Source organism: Salmo trutta, chromosome 5 (assembly GCF_901001165.1).
Source record: "Salmo trutta chromosome 5, fSalTru1.1, whole genome shotgun sequence".
Classification (NCBI taxonomy): Eukaryota; Metazoa; Chordata; class Actinopteri; order Salmoniformes; family Salmonidae; genus Salmo; species Salmo trutta.
The window spans coordinates 65,637,389-65,653,429 of NC_042961.1; the positions used below are offsets into that span (position 1 = coordinate 65,637,389).

The window sequence follows — 16,041 nt, forward strand, 5'->3', positions numbered from 1 at the left end:
AGTAAGTAAATCAACAGTTTAATCTCTGTGTTTCTTCATGCATTTATGGGATGTGAATCAGTTCCTGTCGTACAGTAAAGACAACTGTCCGTCTTTTCAAAGTCTTCATTCCAACGCCTTTCATCTACAATTAGACAAAACATCCAGAATCAGCTGCAAAGAAATAACATTTAGTGAATGAGTTTGTGTATACACACCCACACACCTTGGTGGAACAGTTGCTAGCAGTTGATAGCAGTGCCTGGTGGAGTCTCCGTACCCTGAATCTTCTGTCCAGTAGTGGTCACACACCAACAGTAACTTACCAGAAATAGACATGTTGCACATACAATATTTAATGTAACATTCAACTGAATTGGAGAATTTAGTGTGTGTGTATATGTGCCTCCATGTTAACCTGTAGAGCCCGAACATTGCTTAGGGGTGTATCGTCCAGCGGCGTCACACGTGGGGATGTAGGCTCCAATTGGGCCATGTGTCGCGGCATATCTAGCACGCTCACAGGGGGTTATGGGTCGTAACGTAGCATCTGGACACAGGTAACATAGATTGATTGTAATGTGGACATAACATTGCAGCACATGCATGCCGGAATCTTGGGTTGCGTCTCATATGGGCCCTGGTCAGAAGTAGTTTATACAGAATAGGGTTCCATTTCAGATGTAACCTAGGTACTTCCTGGCTAAATATTGAAATTGCGCTACTTGTTTAAAAGCCCTGTGCAGTAAATTCAGTTTCTGTCTTTTGTATAACAGCTGATGAAACTAAGACTGAAAGTGGGGGTAAGTTGTGTCAGTGTTACTTCCTGACAATCCAATCATACATCCAGTTGAATGATCAAACCATTCATATCAGAATACCTCAGTCCAGCATCTAGACACCAACATACATCTCTGGAACAAGAGGAGTGGCAGGTAGCCTAGCAGTTAGAGAGTTGGGCCAGTAACAAAGGTTCCTAGTTTTAATCCCTGAATGTCAAGTTAAAATATCTGTCTATATGCCCTTGAGCAAGACAACCTTCTCTCCAGTGTCACGGTTGATAATGGCTGCCCAAGGGACAACTGGTTATGAAACAAAACATTAATACGTACGTGTGTGAATAGGACAGATCAACACCCACTAACGTTTTTATTAAAATGTTGGTGAGTAAGTGTGAGGTACATCACTCTTACCTCCCATAGCAAAAGCTGTGCTAACAAGCAGAATGATGGTCAATATCGCCATGGTGATAGTCTCCTGAGAGAGAGAGAACAAGAGCGAGATTAGTTGAGCATTTTAAATCATCTGGAATGGCTGTGGGTACTAGAGGAGAAGTTGAGGAAACCCTGTGTTAAGTACAACACTTATGCAACAATTGCTAAACCCAGTTCTGAGGACCCCAACAAGCGAGTATCGGCAACACGGCGCGCTACGATTCTTCCACTAAAATTCAGGTATCATCTAATCTATTGTATGTGGTTGAAGAACTTGGCACACAGGAATATGAATCCTTCCCAAATGTCTCCTCATTCCTTATGTAGTGAACCACCTTTGACAAGGGCCCACACTGCACTACGCAGGGAAGGGGAAGCAGACTAGATCTTGACAGAGACTTCAATTCACTACAAAGGTAACTATTAGTCTATGCTCTTAAATTCAGGGGGTCGACCCACAAAAAGGGATCATATACATAGTGCACTACACTTTACCAGGGCCACATAAGATTAACATGCCATTTGAGAGGCAGCTAGTCTACTAAATAAAATGATGCCGTCTGGTTTGCTTAATATAAGGAATTTGAAATGATTTATACTTTTACTTTTGATACTTAAGTATATTTCATCAATTACATTTAATTTTGATAATTCAGTATATTTGTTGAAACTTTTAGACCTTTACTCAAGTAACATTTTACTGGGTGACTTTCACTTTTACTTGAGTGATTTTCTCTGAAGGTAGCTTCATTAGGCAGTGAAGAGAGTAGTAGAGGAAGATGGGTCCTAGTTCGAGGGGTCCTGTTGTGGTTGTAGCTGCAGAGAACTCCTTGGGTTATGAGATTTTACTGCAGAAGAGTTACAAGGTGTGATGAACGATAGTGTCCCTTTGTCCCAGGCTGCTGGCCTGCTGTAGGACAAAGCCCGCGCAGAAGGACTCAGCCCATGCAGTAGGACTCAGCCCACTCAGTTGTACTCAGCCCATGCACTAGGACTCAGTCCACCCAGTAGGCCTCAGCCAACCCCATAGTATGATTATGCATTAATGCTTTTGTTATAAAATAATATTTTTATTGTGAAAATTATCTTCCCCAAACGTGAAACTCATGCGCTGCATGTGAATGCCAGTTTGGCTCTACACCCATTGTAAAGAGGTTATTTGGCCACTTTAGTTGTAATACAAATGTAGCCAGGTGGTTAAATGGCATAGTTGTATTCATTTATATCCACTAGATGGCACTGTAACTTTAATAGATTCATAAATAAGGTGTGCAAGCAATTATGGGATTGTGCAAGCGCAGCGTGTAAGAGTGAGAGCAAGCAATTACACTGGAGAGCTACTGAAATCCATTGTTGGTCCAACGTTACTTTGGATTGGCATGGGGATGTTAGCTTCTTGCTAGCTGAATTCCACTGCTCTCAGAGACACGTTGTGGAGTTAATGATTACATTATTTAAAGCTGCTGTATGGGTGAGGATCTACTGTTCCGTGTGGGGTTAGGGTATCACGTGGACAGTGTGTTTAAAGCCGAGCCACTACTCAGATTGTTTTTACACACTTTAATAACAGATTTATCTCACTTGATTGTGATTTAGACTACATTTTACTTTAAGGTGACTTCCTCTATTAGTGATTTCCCTTCTACATTATCCTATTTTGAATGTAAGCTTCGACAGTATAAACAACCCCAAATCATTTTGTGTCCTGTGCTGGATTGACTTTCGCCAGGCTACACAAACCTTATCAAAACATATAGGCCTATTGGCAAGGCTACATGAGGTGTTGCGCTAAGATATGAAAAAGTAGCAAAAAAAATGGTATGCATTGTTCCTTGCCTTACACTGGGCATCATTCACAAGTGATGGGATAATGTTGTCACCCATCAGACTATTCTTGATTGAATCTTGTCTTTACATGTACTAAATAATATTTGTGAAATTTGTTTTGATTTAGAATGGACAATAATCATGCACCTGTCTGGAATCGGGCAGGGGAAAAAATACATTTCATCTATGCACTTAAATAGCGAATGGAGAATGCTTTTCCAACAGTCTTGAAGGAGTTCCCACATATGCTGAGCACTTGTTGGCTGCTTTTCTTAACTCTGTGGTCCAACTCACTGAGGCTGCACTCGTGGAGGTGGTAAAAGACCTTTTAATGGTGTCATACTGAGGCTTTTCCTCTGTCCTCGTGTTCCTAGACCTTAGGGCTGCTTTGATACCATAGATCAACACATTCTTTTGGAGAGATTGGAAACCCAAATTGATCTACACGGACAAGTTCTGTCCTGGTTTAGATCTTATCTGTCGGAAAGGTTTCGGTTTGTCTCTGTGGATGGTTTGTCCTCTGACAAATCAACTGTATATTTCGGTGTTCCTCAAGTTTCCGTTTTAGGACCTCTATTGTTTTCATTATCTATATATTTTACCTCTTGATGTCATTCGGAAACATAATGTTAACTTTCACTGCAATGCGGACGATACACAGCTGTACATTTAGATGAAACATGGTGGAGCCCCAAAATTGCCCTCCCTGGAAACCTGTGTTTCAGACATAAGGAACTGGAAGGCGGCAAATGTTTTACTTCAAAACTCAGACAAAGCAGAGATGCTAGTTCTAGGTCCCAAGAAACAAAGAGATCTTCTGTTGGATATGACAATTAATCATGATGGTTGTAGTGTCATCTCAAATAAAACTGTAAAGGACCTCAGCGTTACTCTGGACCATGCTCTCTCTTTTGATGAACATATCAAGACTGTTTCAAGGACAGCTTTTTTCCATCTCCGTAACTTTGCAAAAATCAGAAACTTTCTGTCCAAAAATGATGTAGAACAATGTATCCATGCTTTTGTCACTTCTAGGTGAGAGTACTGCAATGCTCTACTTCCGGCTACCAGGATAAAGCACTAAATAATCTTCAGTTAATGCTAAACACGGCTGCTAGAATCTTGACTAGAACCCCCAAAAATGGTCATATTACTCCAGTGCTAGCCTCTCTACACTGGCTTCCTGTTAAGGCTAGGGCTGATTTCAAGGTTTAACTGCTAACCTACAAAGCATTACATGGGCTTGCTTCTATCTATCTTTCCGATTTGGTCCTGCCGTACATATCTACACGTACAATATGGTCACAAGACGCAGGTCTCCTTTTTGTCCCTAGAATTTCTAAGCAAACAGCTGGAGGCAGGGCTTTCTCCTATAGAGCTCAATTTTTATGGAATGGTGTGCCTGTCCATGCGACAGGCACAGACTCTGTCTTGACCTTTAAGTCTTTATTGAAAACTCATCTCTTCAGTAGGTCCTATGATTGAGTGTAGTCTGACCCAGGGGTGTGAAGTTGACAAAAAGGCACTGGAGCGATGAACCACCCTTGCTGTCTCTGCCTGGCTGGTTCCCCTCTCTCCACTGGGATTCTCTGCCTCTGACCCTATTACGGGGGCTAATTCACTGGCGCTCTTCCATGCCGTCCCTAGGAGGGGTGTGTCACTTGAGTGGCTTTAGTCTCTGACGTAATCTTCCTGTCTGGTTTTGAGGCCCCCCTCGGGTTCATGCCGTGGTGAAGATCTTTGTGGGCTATACTCGGCCTTGTCTCAGGGAAGCAAGTTGGTGGTTGAAGATATCCCGCTAGTGGTTTGGGGGCTGTGATTTGGAAAAGTGGGTGGGGTTATATCCTGCCAGGTTGGCCCTGTCCGGGGGTATAGTCGGACAGGGCCACAGTGTCTCCAGACCCCTCCTGTCTCAGCCTCCAGTAATTATGCTGCAAAAGTTTGTGTCGGGGGGCTAGGGTCAGTCTGCTAACCTCACTAGGGTAGGGGGCACTATTTTCACTTCCGGATGAAAAGCATGCCCAAAGTAAACTGCTTGCTACTCAGGCCCAGAAGCTAGGATATGCATATAATTGGTGGATTTTGATAGAAAACACTCTAAAGTTTCCAAAACTGTTAATATAATGTATGTGAGTATAACAGAACAGATATGGCAGGCAAAAACCTGAGAAAAATCCAGCCAGGAAGTGGGATTTTTTTATTTTTGTAGTTTCTAGTGAATGCCATTACAGTATCTATTGACTTAGGACTCAAATTGCACTTCCTGTGGCTTCCACTGAGGATTGATTATAAATATCGTTTGACATGTTTCTACAAACTTTACTGATACTTTTCAGATTTTGTCTGTCTGTTGTGACTGCCTTTGAGCCTGTGGATTACTGAACAAAACGGAGGTTTTTGAATATAAGGAGAGACTTTATCGAACATTTATTGAGTAAATGGGAGTCTTGTGAGTGCAACCATATGAAGATCATCAAAGGTAAGTGATTCATTTTATTGCTATTTCTGACTTGTGTAACTCCTCTACTTGGCTGGTAACTGTTTGTAATGATTTGTCTGCAGGGCGCTGTTCTCAGATAATAGCATGGTATACTTTCCCCATAAAGCCTTTTTGAAATCTGACACCGTGGCTGGATTAACAAGAAGTTAATCTTTAAACCAATGTATAATACTTATGTTTTATGAATTTTATGAGTATTTCTATTTTTGAATTTGGCGCTCTGCAATTTCACTGGATGTTGGCCAGCTGGGACGGTAGCGTCCCACACCCCCTAGAGAGGTTAAATCTGGAGTATTTCTCCTGTTTTATCCGGTGTCCTATGTGTATTTAATTATGCACCCTCTAGTTCTTTCTTTCTCGTTCTCTTCTCCCTTAAGACCTGAGTCCTAGGACCATGCCGCAGGGCCACCTGGCTTGACGACTCCTTGCTGTCCCCAGTCCACCTGTTCTGCCTGCGGCTATGGAACCTTGACCTGTTCACTGGACGTGCTACCTTGTCCCGGACCTGCTGTTTTCGACTCTCTCTATACCGCACCTTCCTAGGTTCCTCCCATTCTAGGGAGTTTTTCCTAGCCACCGTGCTTCTACATCTGCATTGCTTGCTGTTTTAGGCTGGCTTTCTGTATTGCACTTTGTGACATCGGCTGATGTAAAAAGGGCTTCATAAATACATTTGATTGATTGAACTCATCCCAAACCATCTAAATTGGGTGATTGTGGAGGCCAGATCATCTGATGCATCACTCTCCTTATTGGTCAAATAGCCCTTACACAGCTGAAGGTGTGTTGGGTCATTGTCCTGTTGAAAAACAAATGATAGTCCCACTAAGCCAAACCAGATGGGATGGCGTATCACTGCGGTAGCCATGCTGGTTAAGTGTGTCTGGAATTCTAAATAAATCACTGACAGTGTCACCAACAAAGCACCATCACCTCCATGCTTCACGGTGGGAACACCACATGCGGAGATCCGGTCAACTACTCTGCGTCTCACAAAGACTCAGCGTTTGGAACCAAAAATCTCACATTTGGACTCAGACCAAGGACAGATTCCCACCGGTCTAATGTCCATTGCTTGTGGTTCTTGACCCAAGCAAGTCTCTTATCGTCCTTTAGTGGCTTCTTTGCAGCAATTCGACCATGAAGGCCTAATTCACGCAGTCTCCTGAGCAGATGTCGAGATGTCTGTTACTTGACCTTTGTGAAGTGTTTATTTGGGCTGCAGAGGTAACTGGGTCTTCCTCATGAGAGTCATCGTATCGCTTGGTTTTATAGACTGCTCTTGAAATGTTCCGCATTGACTGACCTTCCTGTCTTAAAGTAATGGGCTGTTTCTCTTTGCATTGAGCTGTTCAAGTCCATATTATGGCAAGGTCTTAAAATAACAAATAGGGCTATTTTCTGTATACCACCCCTACCTTGTCACAACTGTTTGGCTCTTACGCATTGAGGAAAGAAATTCCACAAATTAGGTCACACCCGTTAATTGAAATGCATTCCATGAATCTGGTTGAGAGAATGCCAAGAGTGTACAAAGCTGTCAAGGCAAAGAATCTCAATATATTTTGGTTTAAGATGTGATTCCATGTGTTATGTCATAGTTGAAAATATTACAGATAAAAACCCTGGAATGAGTAGGCGTTCAAACTTTTGACTGGTACCGCAAATAGTAGATCTAACCTATAGAAAGCTGATGGGATCCTCTTTCTAATAGAAGCCATGAGGCAGTTCTCAGACAACTGCATAGGTTATAGAAATGTTGCTCAACATCAGCTCATGAAATGTTTTACATTGATGTCAGTGTGATTAGAGGGACAATAGAGTGCTGAGTACCAGGCAACTAATGACCATCACCAGCATCAGAGCTTGGAGAAGCCTAATTACTAAATGGTCACGTGGAATTTGACTGCTGGTAATACAGTCCTACTCCTTCCTCCATTTACCAGAAATGGACTGGTTCAGATAATCACACCAACAATAAAGTAAGTAAATCAACAGTTTAATCTCTGGATTTCTTCATGTATTTATATGGGATGTGATTCAGTTCCTGTCGTACAGTGAAGACAACTGTCCATCTTTTCAAAGTCTTCATTCCAACGCCTTTCATCTACAATTAGACAAAAACATCCAGAATCAGCTGCAAAGAAATAACATTTAGTGAATGAGTATGTATACACACACACACACACACCTTGATGGAACAGTTGCTAGCAGTTGATAGCAGTGCCTGGTGGAGTCTCCGTACCCTGAATCTTCTGTCCAGTAGTGGTCACACACCAACAGTAACCTACCAGCAATAGACATGTTGAACATACAATATTTACTGTAACATTCAACTGAAATAGAGAATTTAGTGTGTGTATATGTGCATCCGTGTTAACCTGTAGAGCCCGAACATTGCTTAGGGGTGTATCGTCCAGCGGAGTCACACGTGGGGATGTAGGCTCCAATTGGGCCATGTGTCGCGGCATATCTAGCACGCTCACAGGGGGTCATGGGTCGTATCCCAGCATCTGGACACAGGTAACATACATTAATTGTAATGTGGACATAACATTGCAGCACATGCATGCCGGAATCTTGGGTTGCGTCCCATATGGGCCCTGGTCAGAAGTAGTTTATACGGAATAGGGTTCCATTTCAGATGTAACCTAGGTACTTCCTGGCTAAATATTGAAATTGCACTACTTGTTTAAAAGCCCTGTGCAGTAAATTCAGTTTCTGTCTTTTGTATAACAACTGATGAAACTAAGACTGAAAGTGGGGGTAAGTTGTGTCAGTGTTATTTCCTGACAATCCAATCATACATCCAGTTGAATGATCAAACCATTCATATCAGAATACCTCAGTCCAGCATCTACACACCAATATACATCTCTGGAACAAGAGGAGTGGCAGGTAGCCTAGCGGTTAGAGAGTTGGGCCAGTAATACAAAGCTTCCTAGATTTAATCCCTGAATGTCAAGTTTAAATATCTGTCTATGTGCCCTTGAGCAAGACAACCTTCTCTCCAGTGTCACAGTTGATAATGACTGTCCAAGGGACAACTGGTTATGAAACAAAACATTAATACTTACGTGTGAATAGGACAAATCAACACCGACTAACGTTTTTATTAAAATGTTAGTGAGTAAGTGTGAGGTACATCACTCTTACCTCCCAGAGCAAAAGCTGTGCTAACAAGCAGAATGATGGTCAATATCGTCATGGTGATAGTCTCCTGAGAGAGAGAGAGAGAGAACAAGAGCGAGATTAGTTGAGCATTTTAAATCATCTGGAATGGCTGTGGGTACTAGAGGAGAGGTTGAGGAAACCCTGTTACATAAGTTTTGTACTTAACAATTGCTAAACCCAGTCCTGAGGACCCCAACAAGCGAGTATCGGCAACACGGCGCGCTACGATTCTTCCACTAAAATTCAGGTATCATCTAATCTATTGTATGTGGTTGAAGAGCCTGGCACACAGGAATATGAATCCTTCCCAAATGGCTCCTTATTCCTTATGTAGTGAACCACCTTTGACGAGGGCCCACAGTGCACTACGCAGGGAAGGGGAAGCAGACGAGATCTTGACAGAGACTTCTTTTCACTACAAAGGTAACTATTAGTCTATGCTCTTAAATCCAGGGGGTCGACCCACAAAAAGGGATCATATATATAGTGCCCTAAACTTGACCAGGGCCACATAAGATTAACGTGCCATTTGAGAGGCAGCTAGTCTACTAAATAATATCACAAGCTCACCTTCTGCACTCTTCCAAGGGATTCACTGGTTGTCTCTCTGTTGTCTGTGAGTTATGGTCTACCTCTTCCACCTCTCCTTTTAAAGGATCTGTCACAGGTGTGACTAGTTGCCTCATTAACCCAACAAGAGATCCCGATGTCGGCCATTAGCTGGTGGTGTAAAGTACTTATGTAACAGTTCTTTAAAGTACTACTTAAGTAGTATTTTGGGGTATCTTTACTTTACTACTTCTATTTATTTCAACTTTCACTTCACTACATTCCTAAAGAAAATAATGTACTTTTTACTCCATACATTTTCCCCGACACCCAAAAGTACTCGTTAGATTTTGAATGATTAGCAGGACAGAAAAAATTGTCTAATTCACACACTTATCAAGAGAACATCCCTGGTCATCCCTTCTGCCTCTGATCTGGCAGATTCACTAAACACAAATGCTTCCTTTGCAAATTATGTCTGAGAGTTGGTTTGACTCTGGCTATCCGTAATCAAATAAAAAATAACAAGAAAATGGTGCCGTCTCGTTTGCTTAATGTAAGGAATTTGAAATGATTTATACTTTCACTTTTGAACTTAAGTATATTTTGTCAATTACATTTAATGTTGATACTTCAGTATAATTGCTGAATCTTTTAAACCTTTGCTCAAGTAATATTTTACTGGTTGATTTACACTTTTACTTGAGTCATTTTCTCTGAAGGAATCTTCATAGGCAGTGAAGAGAGAAGTAGAGGAAGATGGGTCCAGTTTCAAGGGATCCTGAGAGGCTCCCTGTGAGTATGCCGAGGCCAATAGAGAGTGATAGGAATAACATGTGTTTCAGTAAGGTTGGTTTCTTAGCATTCATAGCCATGGTTATCAACTGTACCGCAGAAATGGAACATAAATCACTGAAAATAGATGTTGTGGTGGTAGCTGCAGAGAACTCGTTGGGTTAGGAGATTTTACTGCAGAAGAGTTATAAGGTGTGATGATCGATAGTGTCCCGTTCTCCCAGGCTGCCGGCCTGCTGTAGGACAAAGCCCATGCAGTAGAACTCAGCTCACGTAGACTTGCATCCTAGCCCATGTAGACTTGCATCTTCAGAGCGTCGCTTGATTGTGCGTCACATGCAATCAATGAAATCAATCAAATTGATTGATAAAGCCCATCTTACGTCAGCTAATGTCACAAAGTGCTGTACAGAAACCTAGTCTAAAACCCCAAACAGCAAGCATTGCAGGTGTAGAAGCACGGTGGATAGGAAAAACTCCCTAGAAAGGCCAGAACCTAGGAAGAAACCTAGAGAGGAACCAGGCTATGAGGGGTGGCCAGTCCTCTTCTGGCTGTGCCGGGTGGAGATTATAACAGAACATGGCCAAGATGTTCAAATGTTCATAGATGACCAGCAGGGTCAAATAATAATAATCACAGTGGTTGTCGATCATTCAGAGTATCTCTATCGCTCCTGCTGTCTCTAGAGAGTTGAAAACAGCAGGTGTGGGACAGGTAGAATGTCCGGTGAACAGGTCAGGGCTCAATAGCCGCAGCAGAACAGTTGAAACTGGAGCAGCAGTATGGCCAGGTGGACTGAGGACCACCCATATCTTGTTGTTGGGGACCACCACCCATAAAAAAACAGTGTCTGGCTAAAGAGACAAGACTAACAAGGGAAATCCATGAACTAATAGTACAGGTAGATAGCAATAAAAAAAGGTACTACAGAGATACAAAATAAGTTTGAGAAAAAACAAATAGAACATGAGGAACTTATTCAAGAACAATCTAACGTAATCTATTACAAAAATCAAGCAAACTGTATGGAATATGGAGAAAAATGCACAAATTCTTCCTGAATCTCCCATACAGGAACGCTAACAAAAATAATTTGCAGTAACTCGTTACTGAAGACGGAGTCATCTATGATTCTCCCAATGATATTTTTAAAGAGGAAGCTAATTATTTTAGGCAGATGTTCACTTTTCCGTCTCATCCTTTCCCACTGAATGAAGATTATACATTTATATTTACATTTTAGTCATTTAGCAGACGCTCTTATCCAGAGCGACTTCCGTATTATGGTAAGCAATACTTTCCAAATAATATAAAAAATTGAAAATTAACAGAAGTATAGAAAGATCAGTGTGAAGGCCAAATTACAGAATAAAATCACTTTGAAACTATTAAGTCCTTTCAGTCTGGGAAACCCCCAGGGCTTGATGGCATACCGGTAGAGGTATATCAAGTTTTTATATATATATACTAAAAGCTCCATTGTTAGATTTGTTTTAACTACTCCTATAGAAATGGTAGTCTGTCAGGTACTCAGCAGGAAAGTCTGATATCTCTATTATTAAAACACTACCCAGATGGCAAATATAAAGACCCAGTCTATCTAAAAAACTGGAGGCCCCTTACACTTCAATGTTGTGATGCAAAAATACTAGCAAAATACATAGCACTCAGAATTAAAAGAGTTTTACCTGGTATTGTTAATCCTGACCAGACAGGTTTTTTACATGGACGATACATTGGAGATTATATACGACAACTACTAGAAATAATAGAACATCATGAAACATATAATAAGCCAGGAATGGTATTTATAGCGGATTTTGAAAAGGCATTTGATAAAGTAAGACTGGATTTTATTTATAAATGCCTGGATTTTTTCAATTTTGGCAATTCTCTTATGAAATGGGTAAAAATAATGTATAGCAACCCCAGGTGTAAAATGGTAAAATAACGGCCACTTCTCAGAGAGTTTTGAATTGTCAAGAGGAGTTAAACAAGGGTGCCCGCTGTCACCATATCTATTCGTTATGGCCATCGAATTGTTAGCTATGAAAATCAGATCCAATAACAACATTAGAGGATTAGATATCCAAGGTTTAAAACAAAGGTGACCATGTATGCCGATGGCTCAAGTTTTAAATAAACCTCTCTGGGCTAGGTGGGACGCTTGCGTCCCACCTAGTCAATAGCCAGTTGTATCCCGTGGCTCGATATTCAAATACCTTAGAAATGCTATTACTTCAATTTCTCAAACATATGACTATTTTACACCATTTTAAAGACAAGACTCTCGTTAATGTAACCACACTGTCCGATTTCAAGAAGGCTTTACAACGAAAGCAAAACATTAGATTATGTCAGCAGAGTACCCAGCCAGAAAAAATCAGACACCCATTTTTCAAGCTAGCATATAATGTCACATAAACCCAAACCACAGCTAAATGCAGCACTAACCTTTGATGATCTTCATCAGATGACAACCCTAGGACATTATGTTATACAATACATGCATGTTTTGTTCAATCAAGTTCATATTTATATCAAAAACCAGCTTTTTACATTAGCATGTGACGTTCAGAACTAGCATACCCCCCGCAAACTTCCGGTCAATTTACAAAAAATTTACTAATTTACTCACGATAAACGTTCACAAAAAGCATAACAATTATTTTAAGAATTATAGATAGAGAACTCCTCTATGCACTCGATATGTCCGATTTTAAAATAGCTTTTCGGTGAAAGCACCATTTGCAATATTCTAAGTAGATAACCCGTTATCACAGGGCTAGCTATTTAGACACCCAGCAAGTTTAGCCCTCACCAAACTCCGATTTACAATTAGAAAAGTCTGATTACCTTTGGTGTTCTTCGTCAGAATGCACTCCCAGGACTTCTACTTCAATAACAAATGTTGGTTTGGTCCCAAATAATCCATAGTTATATTCAAACAGCGGCGTTTTGTTTTTGCGTTCAAGACACTATCCGAAATGGTAAATAAGGGTTACGAGCACGGCGCATTTCGTGACAAAAAAATTCGAAATATTCCATTACCGTACTTCGAAGCATGTCAACCGCTGTTTAAAATCAATATTTATGCCATTTTTCTCGTTAAAAAACGATAATATTCCGACCGGGAATCTGCGTTTAGGTAAATAGACGAAAGAAAATAAAGACGGGGGCGACTAGTGCACCCGCCTAAGCCCATTGTCCTCTGATCGGCCACTTGCCAAAGGCGATAATGTGTTTCAGCCTGGGGCTGCCTCGATATCATTTAGCTTTTTCCCGGGCTCTGAGAGCCTGTGGGAGCCGTAGGAAGTGTCACATTACAGCAAAGATCCTCAGTCTTCAATAAACAGACACAAGAAGAACAAGATCTTGTCAGAGAGGGCACTTCCTGTAAAGGAATCTCTCAGGTTTTTGCCTGCCATATGAGTTCTGTTATACTCACAGACACCATTCAAACAGTTTTAGAAACTTTAGGGTGTTTTCTATCCAAAGCCAATAATAATATGCATATTCCAGTTACTGGGTAGGAGTAGTAACCAGATTAAATCGGGTACGTTTTTTATCCGGCCGTGTAAATACTGCCCCCTAGCCCTAACAGGTTAAGTACTTTACACCACCAGCTAATGGCCTGACAACGGGATCTCTCGTTGGGTTAATGAGGCAACTAGTCACACCTGTGACAGATCCTTTAAAAGGAGAGGTGGAAGAGGTAGACCATAACTCACAGACAACAGAGAGACAATCAGTGAATCCCTTGGAAGAGTGCAGAAGGTGAGCTTGTGATATTATTTAGTAGACTAGCTGCCTCTCAAATGGCACGTTAATCTTATGTGGCCCTGGTCAAGTGTAGTGCACTATATATGATCCCTTTTTGTGGGTCGACCCCCTGAATTTAAGAGCATAGACTAATAGTTACCTTTGTAGTGAATTGAAGTCTCTGTCAAGATCTAGTCTGCTTCCCCTTCCCTGCTTAGTGCACTGTGGGCCCTCGTCAAAGGTGGTTCACTACATAAGGAATGAGGAGCCATTTGGGAAGGATTCATAGATGTTACCTGAATTTTAGTGGAAGAATCGTAGCGCGCCGTGTTGCCGATACTCGCATGTTGGGGTCCTCAGGACTGGGTTTAGCAATTGTTGCATTAGTTTTGTACTTAACACAGGGTTTCCTCAACTTCTCCTCTAGTACCCACAGCCATTCCAGATTTAAAATGCTCAACTAATCTCGCTCTTGTTCTCTCTCTCAGGAGACTATCACCATGGCCATATTGACCATCATTCTGCTTGTTAGCACAGCTTTTGCTCTGGGAGGTAAGTGATGTACCTCACACTTACTCACCAACATTTTAATAAAAACATTAGTGGGTGTTGATCTGTCCTATTCACACGTAAGTATTAATGTTTTGTTTCATAACCAGTTGTCCCTTGGACAGCCATTATCAACCGTGACACTGGAGAGAAGGTTGTCTTGCACAAGGGCACATAAAATATCTGTTTAACTTGACATTCAGGGATTAAATCTAGGAACCTTTGTATTACTGGCCCAACTCTCTAACCGCTAGGCTACCTGCCACTCCTCTTGTTCCAGAGATGTATATTGGTGTCTAGATGCTGGACTGAGGTATTCTGATATGAATGGTTTGATCATTCAACTGGATGTATGATTGGATTGTCAGGAAGTAACACTGACACAACTTACCCCCACTTTCAGTCTTAGTTTCATCAGCTGTTATACAAAAGACAGAAACTGAATTGACTGCACAGGGCTTTTAAACAAGTAGTGCAATTTCAATATTTAGCTAGGAAGTACCTAGGTTACATCTGAAATGGAACCCTATTCCGTATAAACTACTTCTGACCAGGGCCCATATGGGACGCAACCCAAGATTCCGGCATGCATGTGCTGCAATGTTATGTCCACATTACAATTAATGTATGTTACCTGTGTCCAGATGCTGGGATACGACCCATGACCCCCTGTGAGCGTGCTAGATATGCCGCAACACATGGCCCAATTGGAGCCTACATCCCCACGTGTGACGCCGCTGGACGATACACCCCTAAGCAATGTTCTGGCTCTACAGGTTAACACGGACGCACATATACACACACTAAATTCTCCAACTCAGTTGAATGTTACAGTAAATATTGTAGGTTCAACATGTCTATTTCTGGTAGGTTACTGTTGGTGTGTGACCACTACTGGACAGAAGATTCAGGGTACGGAGACTCCACCAGGCACTGCTATCAACTGCTAGCAACTGTTCCATCAAGGTGTGTGTGTGTGTCTGTGTGTGTATACATACTCATTCACTAAATGTTATTTCTTTGCAGCTGATTCTGGATGTTTTTGTCTAATTGTAGATGAAAGGCGTTGGAATGAAGACTTTGAAAAGACGGACAGTTGTCTTTACTGTACGACAGGAACTGAATCACATCCCATATAAATACATGAAGAAATCCAGAGATTAAACTGTTGATTTGCTTACTTTATTGTTGGTGTGATTATCTGAACCAGTCCATTTCTGGGAAATGGAGGAAGGAGTATTACCAGCAGTCAAATTCCACGTGACCATTTAGTAATTAGGCTTCTCCAAGCTCTGATGCTGGTGATGGTCATTAGTTGCCTGGTACTCAGCACTCTATTGTCCCTCTAATCACTCTGACATCAATGTAAAAAATCTCATGAGCTGATGTTGCGCAACATTTCTATAACCTATGCAGTTGTCTGAGAACAGCCTCATGGCTTCTATTAGAAAGAGGATCCCATCAGCTTTCTATAGGTTAGATCTACTATTTGCAGTACCAGTCAAAAGTTTGAACACCTACTCATTCCAGGGTTTTCATCTGTAATATTTTCAACTATGACATAACACATGGAATCACATCTTAAACCAAAATATATTGAGATTCTTTGCCTTGACAGCTTTGTACACTCTTGGCATTCTCTCAACCAGATTCATGGAATGCATTTCAATTAACAGGTGACTTAATTTGTG

General features: G+C 41.3%; 2 protein-coding genes and 1 long non-coding RNA gene across 3 annotated transcripts; 1 reads left to right on the top strand and 2 right to left on the bottom strand.

Annotated features, from left to right (window-relative positions):
- Nucleotides 1-406: 406 nt before the first annotated feature.
- Nucleotides 407-9,157, bottom strand: LOC115194891 (uncharacterized). The gene is made up of 3 exons (XR_003878544.1): nt 9,037-9,157; nt 1,173-1,236; nt 407-529 (listed from the first exon to the last, which is right to left on the bottom strand). It is a non-coding gene; the product is annotated as an uncharacterized LOC115194891 (long non-coding RNA).
- On the bottom strand, nt 7,544-9,366 carry LOC115194859 (equistatin-like). The gene is made up of 5 exons (XM_029754786.1): nt 9,265-9,366; nt 8,677-8,740; nt 7,902-8,033; nt 7,712-7,807; nt 7,544-7,627 (listed from the first exon to the last, which is right to left on the bottom strand). Exons 2-4 carry the CDS (start codon nt 8,726-8,728, stop codon nt 7,728-7,730), a joined length of 264 nt encoding a protein of 87 aa, XP_029610646.1. The 5' UTR covers nt 8,729-8,740; nt 9,265-9,366; the 3' UTR covers nt 7,544-7,627; nt 7,712-7,727.
- A 4,416-nt stretch (nt 9,367-13,782) lies between these two features.
- Nucleotides 13,783-15,530, top strand: LOC115194863 (equistatin-like). The gene is made up of 5 exons (XM_029754792.1): nt 13,783-13,816; nt 14,290-14,353; nt 14,995-15,126; nt 15,221-15,316; nt 15,407-15,530. Exons 2-4 carry the CDS (start codon nt 14,302-14,304, stop codon nt 15,298-15,300), a joined length of 264 nt encoding a protein of 87 aa, XP_029610652.1. The 5' UTR covers nt 13,783-13,816; nt 14,290-14,301; the 3' UTR covers nt 15,301-15,316; nt 15,407-15,530.
- The last annotated feature ends 511 nt before the right edge of the window (nt 15,531-16,041 follow it).

Bases quoted from the DNA above. Each gene is read 5' to 3' on its own strand.
- LOC115194863 (XM_029754792.1), top strand. From the start codon at position 14,302: ATGGCCATATTGACCATCATTCTGCTTGTTAGCACAGCTTTTGCTCTG. The intron at 14,354-14,994 runs GTAAGTGATGTA...ACCTGTGTCCAG, and splicing joins CACAGCTTTTGCTCTGGGAG to ATGCTGGGATACGACCCATG. The intron at 15,127-15,220 runs GTTAACACGGAC...TATTTCTGGTAG, and splicing joins GCAATGTTCTGGCTCTACAG to GTTACTGTTGGTGTGTGACC.
- LOC115194859 (XM_029754786.1), bottom strand. From the start codon at position 8,728: ATGACGATATTGACCATCATTCTGCTTGTTAGCACAGCTTTTGCTCTG. The intron at 8,034-8,676 runs GTAAGAGTGATG...ACCTGTGTCCAG, and splicing joins CACAGCTTTTGCTCTGGGAG to ATGCTGGGATACGACCCATG. The intron at 7,808-7,901 runs GTTAACACGGAT...TATTGCTGGTAG, and splicing joins GCAATGTTCGGGCTCTACAG to GTTACTGTTGGTGTGTGACC.